The sequence below is a fragment of the Oncorhynchus kisutch genome, linkage group LG2 (assembly GCF_002021735.2).
Source record: "Oncorhynchus kisutch isolate 150728-3 linkage group LG2, Okis_V2, whole genome shotgun sequence".
NCBI classification, from domain to species: Eukaryota; Metazoa; Chordata; class Actinopteri; order Salmoniformes; family Salmonidae; genus Oncorhynchus; species Oncorhynchus kisutch.
The window spans coordinates 59668230-59677438 of record NC_034175.2 but is presented as its reverse complement, the minus strand read 5'-3'; the positions used below and the strand labels follow the sequence as shown (position 1 = coordinate 59677438).

The 9209-nt window shown below is 45.8% G+C and overlaps 1 protein-coding gene across 3 annotated transcripts in view; it reads left to right on the top strand.

Annotated features, from left to right (window-relative positions):
- xpo4 (exportin 4) overlaps positions 1-8850 on the top strand; it is a 41871-nt gene extending 33021 nt beyond the window's left edge. For 2 of the 3 annotated variants that reach the window (XM_031798978.1, XM_031798983.1), the window contains 9 exons: positions 224-383; positions 2455-2624; positions 3382-3556; positions 4192-4485; positions 4885-5065; positions 5170-5303; positions 5426-5674; positions 5788-5880; positions 5986-7182. In XM_031798978.1, the coding sequence (XP_031654838.1) occupies positions 224-383; positions 2455-2624; positions 3382-3556; positions 4192-4485; positions 4885-5065; positions 5170-5303; positions 5426-5674; positions 5788-5880; positions 5986-6183 (1654 nt within the window). In that variant the 3' untranslated portion in view covers positions 6184-7182. Of the gene's footprint in view, positions 1-223; positions 384-2454; positions 2625-3381; positions 3557-4191; positions 4486-4884; positions 5066-5169; positions 5304-5425; positions 5675-5787; positions 5881-5985 lie in introns of all 3 variants that reach the window. The other variant, XM_031798979.1, reaches the window with a different exon arrangement.
- The last annotated feature ends 359 nt before the right edge of the window (positions 8851-9209 follow it).

Sequence of the window (9209 nt, the reverse complement as noted above, 5' to 3'; positions counted from 1 at the left end):
CCTCCTTCCCCTCCCTCTCTCTCTCTCTCTCCTTCCCTCTCTCTCTCCCTCCTTCCCTCCCTCCTTCCCTCCCTCTCTCTCTCTCTCTCCCTCCTTCCCTCTCTCTCTCCCTCCTTCCCTCCCTCCTTCCTTCCCTCTCTCTCTCTCTCTCTCTCTCTCTCCCTCCTTCCCTCCCTCGCTCTCTCTCTCTCCCTCCTTCCCTCCCACCCTCTCTCTCTGTCAGGTTGTTGTCAGCGGTGTTGAGGACATCAGAGGTGGAGTCCAGGGCTACGAGGGCCAGTCTGACAGAACTGCTCAGCCCTCAGATGGGGAAGGACATTGTGTGGTTCCTCAAACGCTGGGCCAAGACTTACCTACTGGTGGACGAGAAACTCTACGAACAGGTACAACTAACACCATGTCGTAATGTCTCGGGCATGGATTTGACAGATGACTTCATAAATACAGTGCCTTGCGAAAGTATTCGGCCCCCTTGAACTTTGCGACCTTTGGCCACATTTCAGGCTTCAAACATAAAGATATAAAACTGTATTTTTTTGTGAAGAATCAACAACAAGTGGGACACAATCATGAAGTGGAACGACATTTATTGGATATTTCAAACCTTTTTTTAACAAATCAAAAACTGAAATTTAGCGTGCAAAATTATTCAGCCCCCTTAAGTTAATAGTTTGTAGTGCCACCTTTTGCTGCGATTACAGCTGTAAGTCGCTTGGGGTATGTCTCTATCAGTTTTGCACATCGAGAGACTGAAATCTTTTCCCATTCCTCCTTGCAAAACAGCTCGAGCTCAGTGAGGTTGGATGGAGAACATTTGTGAACAGCAGTTTTCAGTTCTTTCCACAGATTCTCGATTGGATTCAGGTCTGGACTTATTTTTTAACCATTCCATTGTAGATTTTGCTTTATGTTTTGGATCATTGTCTTGTTGGAAGACAAATCTCCGTCCCAGTCTCAGGTCTTTTGCAGACTCCATCAGGTTTTCTTCCAGAATGGTCCTGTATATGGCTCCATCCATCTTCCCATCAATTTTAACCATCTTCCCTGTCCCTGCTGAAGAAAAGCAGGCCCAAACCATGATGCTGCCACCACCATGTTTGACAGTGGGGATGGTGTGTTCAGGGTGATGAGCTGTGTTGCTTTTACGCCAAACATAACGTTTTGCATTGTTGCCAAATAGTTCAATTTTGGTTTCATCTGACCAGAGGACCTTCTTCCACATGTTTGGTGTGTCTCCCAGGTGGCTTGTGGCAAACTTTAAACGACACTTTTTATGGATATCTTTAAGAAATGGCTTTCTTCTTGCCACTCTTCCATAAAGGCCAGATTTGTGCAATATACGACTGATTGTTGTCCTATGGACAGAGTCTCCCACCTCAGGTGTAGATCTCTGCAGTTCATCCAGAGTGATCATGGGCCTCTTGGCTGCATCTCTGATCAGTCTTCTCCTTGTATCAGCTGAAAGTTTAGAGGGACGGCCAGGTCTTGGTAGATTTGCAGTGGTCTGATACTCCTTCCATTTCAATATTATCGCTTGCACAGTGCTCCTTGGGATGTTTAAAGCTTGGGAAATCTTTTTGTATCCAAATCCGGCTTTAAACTTCTTCACAACAGTATCTCGGACCTGCCTGGTGTGTTCCTTGTTCTTCATGATGCTCTCTGCGCTTTTAACGGACCTCTGAGACTATCACAGTGCAGGTGCATTTATACGGAGACTTGATAACACAGGTGGATTGTATTTATCATCATTAGTCATTTAGATCAACATTGGATCATTCAGAGATCCTCACTGAACTTCTGGAGAGAGTTTGCTGCACTGAAAGTAAAGGGGCTGAATAATTTTGCACGCCCAATTTTTCAGTTTGAAAAAGTTTCAAAAGTTTCAAGTATCTGAAATATAGTTCAGTTTCAAAAGTTTGAAATATCTAATAAATGTCGTTCCACTTCATGATTGTGTCCCACTTGTTGTTGATTCTTCACAAAAAAACACAGTTTTATATCTTTATGTTTGAAGCCTGAAATGTGCCAAAAGGTCGCAAAGTTCAAGGGGGCCGAATACTTTCGCAAGGCACTGTAGTCTTTGTGATAGTCACTGTACACTTGAGGTGACGAGGGTGGCGGCTACTGTACACTTGAGGTGACGAAGAGGCGGCTACTGGACACGAGGTGGTGAAAATGCTAGGGATTGTCTTCCAACACTTTCATGTTTACGCCACCAGTTCGGTCATGTTTACACCACCTGTGCTCTGTCACCTTGACACCAGTGTACTCTCTGGAAGTGTGTTGTAGAAGCTGGTTCCCTTTGGATAATGGCATTGTGAGGAGGAGTGCAGTATATCACTGGACTGGACAATGGCTATTTATGACATCTGATCTTTTAAAGTGTTGCAGTGATTTTCATCTATCCCTCCACCATTTCACACCACTTTCTCACTATTTTCATCCCTCCTTTAGATTAGTATCCCCCTGAGCATGGCATTCGGGGCGGACACAGAGGGGGCCCAGTGGATTGTGGGATACCTGCTGGAGAAGGTGATCAACAACCTGTCTGTGTGGAGCTCTGAACCTGAACTGGCCAATGACACGGTGGAGCTATTGGTCTGTCTGGTGGAGAAGAGGGAGAGGTGAGACACTGACTGGCTGACCGACTGGTCAGGTGGAGCTACTAGTCTGTCTGGTGGAGAAGAGGGAGAGGTGAGACACTGACTGACCGACTGGTCAGGTGGAGAAGAGGGAGAGGTGAGACACTGACTGACTGGCTGACCGACTGGTCAGGTGGAGCTACTAGTCTGTCTGGTGGAGAAGAGGGAGAGGTGAGACACTGACTGACCGACTGGTCAGGTGGAGCTACTAGTCTGTCTGGTGGAGAAGAGGGAGAGGTGAGACACTGACTGACCGACTGGTCAGGTGGAGAAGAGGGAGAGGTGAGACACTGACTGACCGACTGGTCAGGTGGAGCTACTAGTCTGTCTAGTGGAGAAGAGGGAGAGGTGAGACACTGACTGACTGGCTGACCGACTGGTCAGGTGGAGCTACTAGTCTGTCTAGTGGAGAAGAGGGAGAGGTGAGACACTGACTGACTGGCTGACCGACTGGTCAGGTGGAGAAGAGGGAGAGGTGAGACACTGGCTGACTGACTTGCTGACTGATCAGGTGGAGCTACTGGTCTGTCTGGTGGAGAAGAGGGAGAGGTGAGACACTGACTCAATTCTGTATCCTGACTTGAAATATGCACACACAAAAATATAGATAGGATATGAGCCTAAGCGTTGGTACTTGAAACAACGCCCCCTTGTGGTGGAATGATAGTTTTTTACTTTTTCATTATCTCGCCAATGATATCAAATGCCAACAAACTTTTCTCCATCCCTCCTTTCTCAGAGCCAACATTGTGGTACAGTGTGAGAACTGGTGGAACTTGGCAAAGCAGTTTGCCAGCCGCAGCCCTCCCCTAGACCTACTGTCCAGCTCAGTACAGAGGTCCCTGATGAAGGCCCTGGTTCTGGGGGGCTTTGCACACATGGACTCAGACACCAAACAGCAGTACTGGACAGAGGTGGGGAACCCTATAGAAGCCAGAGACAACACACACACACGGAATCCCCCACTCGGAATCCCTGAATGGAACTAACTCACACACTTCCCTCAAAGGACAATACCTGACAGCTCTCAAGTGTCATCTCCCTTCAGATTTCCATTATATAGGCTCTCTTTCCAAATGGACTTCAGCTGGTAGCACATTGAGATCTCAATAGTTTTTTTCCCTGTAACTTCCCTACTGTGGTGATTCTGTTTAACCACTCTCCACATAGACTTCAGTAGTAACAAACGGTGAAGCCAAATTATTTAACCAAAACCATTAGATTTCCCTAGAGTCTATCGTGTGATAATGATCCTCATAATGATCTTGAAGGCCTTTCTATATTAATGCAAGATGACTCCAAAGCCATTGGGAGAGATTTAAGAATGAGATGGCAGCTGTCTTGACTTCCAGCTGCTCTGACTGTAGAGGGTGTACAGTACAGTAGACCATTAGAGAAGAGTTGGGAATGAAAATAGCCCGATCTTTCTCTCTTCATCCCTTCTCTCCTTTGGGGGTTGGAGCCACGTTACTGTGAAGCACTTTGTGACAAATGTTGTTGATTGATTGGATGTGATTGATTGATCACCTCTCTGATCCTCTCCCTCCAGGTGCTGCACCCCCTCCAGCAGCGCTTCCTCAACCTGATCAACCAGGAGAACTTTCCTCAGATCTGTCAGGAGGAGAGTGTGAAGCGGGAGATCGTTGCCACCCTGGAGGCCCTGTGTGGCATCGCCGAGGCAACGCAGATCGACAACGTGGCGTCTCTCTTCAGCTTCCTCATGGACTTCCTGTCCAGCTGCATCGGCCTGATGGAGGTGTACCGCAACACACCAGAGACGGTCAACCTCATCATCGAGGTGTTCGTGGAGGTCGCCCACAAACAGATTTGCTACCTGGGAGAGGTGAGGATCACTTTAATAATAATCACACACTTTATTACAAATCCCTCTACTTGTATTCTGCGTAAAGCAATTTAATTGGATAGGTTTCAAGTTTTATTAGTCGTATGTACAGGATACACATGGTGTATTCTAGACAATAAGGAATAATAAAATATAAGAATATGAATAAAGTAAGTAGCTCAATAGAATAGAATAAACATTTTATCACAAGTATAATATAGGAAGGCACAGTTTATAGTCCAATATTTACACGTGAATAAGAGAAAGGGGGAATTGGGGGGCAAGTGTTTAAATTGTGCAGTATTAGCCATTGTAAATAAGTCTGGTAGCTGTGTGTGTGGGAGATTTCACTGGGAAGACGAGTCAACAGCTACCTCTTTTCCCTCTCTGCCCCCCCAGTCGAAGTCTATGAAGCTGTACGAGGTGTGCCTGACTCTGCTGCAGGTCTACTCTAAGAACAACCTGGGCAGGAAGAGGGCTGATGTGGCTGCTGAGGAGGACCAGTACCAGGACCTGCTGCTCATCATGGAGCTGCTCACCAACCTGCTCTCTAAGGAGTTCATTGACTTCTCAGACACAGGTGTGTGTCTTCGTCGCCAAAATCAGTCAACGTTTATGTATGATATTTTAGGTTCCTAGTTAATTGTCGATACTTACCAAGTCCTCTCTTGTGTTTGCGTGTTGATGTTGGAATAGATGAGGTGTTCCGGGGGCAGGAGCAGGGTTCGGGAGCGGCAGGTCGGTCGGTGTCGGCTGCAGACGTAGTTCTGTTTGGGGTCAACATCATTCTGCCTCTCATGTCTCAGGACCTGCTCAAGGTAAGACCCAGGGCCAATTCATGTACAATGCTCCCTTCCTTGAAGTATTTTAGAAGTAGTGATCTACATAGTCACTGTACTACAAACGGTTGTATAACTGGTTTGTCGCTGTGTGCTTCCAGTTCCCGTCTCTGTGTAACCAGTACTACAAGCTCATCACGTTCATCTGTGAGATTTTTCCTGAGAAGATCCCCCAGCTACCAGAGGAGCTGTTCAAGAGTCTCATGTACTCCCTAGAGCTGGGCATGACATCCATGAGTTCAGAGGTCAGCCAGCTGTGTCTGGAGGCTCTGTCTCCCCTGGCTGAGCAGTGTGCCAAGACCCAGGAGAAAGACACGCCCCTCTTCATCGCTACACGCCACTTCCTCAAGGTGAGGCACCCCCCTCCGGGGATTTTCTCCTAACTGCAGGGTCTGCCTCATTTAATTGTGCTCAAAAAGAGGAAATGTTTTTTAATGGAAAATCTTTCTCTCTCCCTCTCTAGTTGGTGTTTGACATGCTGGTACTGCAGAAACACAACACAGAGATCACAGTGGCAGCGGGAGAAGCTCTCTATACACTAGTGTGCCTGCATCAAGTGAGTATACTTCCCACGCACATGTATCTTAGATCACCATAGCCAATCAAGACTATGTGGACGTTGTGCCTCATATGATGACGTAATTCCCTATCCTCTCTCCAGGCGGAGTACAAGGAGCTGGTGGAGTCTCTGCTCGCCACCCAGCGAGATGCCGTCATCTACCAGCGACTGGCTGACGCCTTTAACAAGCTGACAGCCAGCAGCACGCCCCCGAGCATGGACCGCAAGCAGAAGGTGGACTTCCTCAAGAGCCTAGAGGAGTTTGTGTCCAACGTAGGTGGGCTGCTCTGTGTCAAATAACCACTAGCCCCCAAACTCCCCTCCTCCCTAGCACCTATTTCTATGTCCAACCCGCTCACAGACGATCTACCTATCTACCTTGACCACGCCAAACCATGAAACAGAGACCAACAGAGCTGAGGAGCTGCACTGTTAGACTGTGACATAAAGGGGGAAGGTTGAGACACTGAAGGGAGCAGGGTTGTGGACTGGACTATAGTGTCGTTTGGGCAGGTTTCCACGCCTGCTCCTCCCCAATCCTCTCCTTTTTCATCAGAGGCCCCCAGCGCACACATACAGTGGGGGAGGGGGGGATCAGAGAGGGATGGACTCGTCCCCTCATCCAATCATTTGAGTTTGCCAGTGGGAGGGTTGGGATGAACACAACAGGAGTAAGTGCCAATCTGTTCTGAGAACGCTATGCCTCTCCCTCTCTCCCTGCCTCTACACCCTCGCCACTCCCCCCCACCCCCAGAGTGCCTTTGTTTTCTTGTTTGTGTCGTGTGTCGACTCCTGTGTGTCCATGTGGCCAAGCTGAGACGTGTCTTACGTACAGCAACGACTGTGCCTGTCACATACCAAGAACACGGTGGAAGCACACACACACAGATCTCCATGACAACAAGAGGCTTGATCCCGCCACCTTCGGGCTGCTGAATCTGTTAAATGGGAGGGCCGATGACAAAAAAAAAATCGCTTCATGTTCATCAAGGGTGTATATATGTTTTCAAAAAAAGTGGAAAAAATATATGTTTAAAACAATGACTGAAAAGTTTTATAAGATAGATGGAGGAGAAGCTGAATTTGTATGGTTATGATGAGTTCACTTTAAGAAAGGGCGAATTTGAAAACGTTTTATTAGATTTCTTTATCATTCTGGATTGTAGTTCTATTCTCTGTCTCCCTAGAACCATTTCAGTCCTGACTGCCCACAGCCAAGACACAGACAATTATTGGAAGCCTTAGGCCCTTAGGAAGGTTGGGCCCCTGAAGTTTAGCATACTCTCTCTAGTTATATTTTTCTATGTCACAGCCACTCTTTCCACTTCAAAACACACTGGATGGAAGTTCAAGTCCCTATAACTGAAGCAATAATGAACCAAAAAAGGAACATATAGTGCCTTCAGAAAGTTTTCAGACCCCTTGACTTTTTCCACGTTTTGTTACGTTACAGCCTTATTTTAAAATGGATAAAATAAAACAATTTCCTCAGCAATCAACACAATACCTCATGACAAAGCGAAAACAGTTTTATAAAAAAAAGTTCGCTAATTTATTAAAATCTCGAAACAGAAATACCTTATTTACATAAGAATTCAGACGCTTTGCTATGAGACTCGAAATGGAGCTCAGGTGCGTCCTGTTTCCATTGATCATCCTTGAGATGTTTACAACTTGATTAGAGTACACCTGTGTTGAATTCAATTGATTGGACATGATTTGGTAAGGAAACACACCTGTCTGTATAAGGTCCTACAGTTGACAGTGCCTGTCAGAGCAGGCCGCCCGGCCAAACTGAGCAATCGGGGGTGAAGGGCATTGGTCAGGGAGGTGAACAAGAACCCAATGGTCACTGACAGAGCTCTAGAGTTCCTCTGTGGAGATGGGAGAACCTTCCACTTGGAGTTTGCCAAAAGGCACCAAAAAGACTCTGACCATAAGAAACCAGATTCTCTGGTCTGATGAAACCAAGATTGAACTATTTGGCCTGAATGCCAAGCATACGTCTGGAGGAAACCTGGCACCATCCCTACGGTGAAGCATAGTGGTGGCAGCATCATGCTGTGGGGATGTTTTTCGGTGGCAGAGACTGGTCATGATCGAGGCAAAGATGAAAAGAAACAATTCAGGGTTCCTTGATGAAAACCTTCTCCAGAGTGCTCAGAACCTCAGACTGGGGCGATGGTCGACCCTAAGCACACAGCCAAGACAACCCCGGAGTGGCTTCGGGACAAGTCTCTGAATGTCATTGAGTGGCCCAGCCAGAGCCTGGACTTGAACCAACATCTCTTGAGAGATCTGAAAATAGCTGTGCAGCAACGCTCCCCATCCAACCTGACAGAGCTTGAGAAGATCTGCAGAGAAGAATGGGAGATACTCCCCAAATGCAGGTGTGCCAAGCTTGTAGCGTCATACCCAAGAAGACTCAAGGCTGTAATCGCTGCCAAAGGTGCTTCAACAAAGTACTTTATTAAAGTGTCTGAAAACTAATGTAAATGTGATATTAACTTTTTTTTTTTTGTAAATGAGAAGAAAAAAAATCTATAAACCAGTTTTTGCTTTGTCATTATGGGGGTATTGTGTGTCAATTTATGGGGGGGACAATTTAATCCATTTTAGAATAAGGCTGTAATTTAACAAAATTTGGAAAAAGTCAAGGGGTCTGAATACTTTCCGAAGGCATTGTAACCACTTGTTTTAACCATGCATTTGAGAATGACTCACTGCCCTTCCTCTGTTTAGAGCACAACCCTGGTTATTTTGGAATGCCTGAATGAATTGTATTGAAATGTAAAAGTGTACATAAACGTATTATGTAAAATACTTCGTTTTTCCTTTTCTGTTTACATTGTTTTCATTTTTGTCCATCTCAATTTCCTGTTATACAGAATATGGAAAAAGTTCCATTATCCCGTTTTGATCGTGGTTGTTGAAAACAAAATCCCAAATAAAAATGTTTGAAGTTAATGTAGAAATTATTTTAATGTATTTAATTAAACAAATAATTTTGACTGTCATTCATGCACAGTAGTGATGGGAAGTGAGGCTTTTTAAAATTAATCTTTCATTTCGTTAAACGGCGAACGATGAACTGAACTCGAAAGAGCCATGATTCTATGGGAGCTTTCACTTTTTACAGACGCGTAAACGTGTGCTTTAAACTATGTTGATTGCTAGGCATACGTATTATTTGATACATTTCAAACGAGGTCTAGTGGCCGCAACCAGACTAGATTGTGAACGACTCTTAACGGAATACATTGCTTGACTCCCATGAGGGTGATGAGCAGTCGTTCGTGAACTACAGCCCACCAAACGATTCGTTC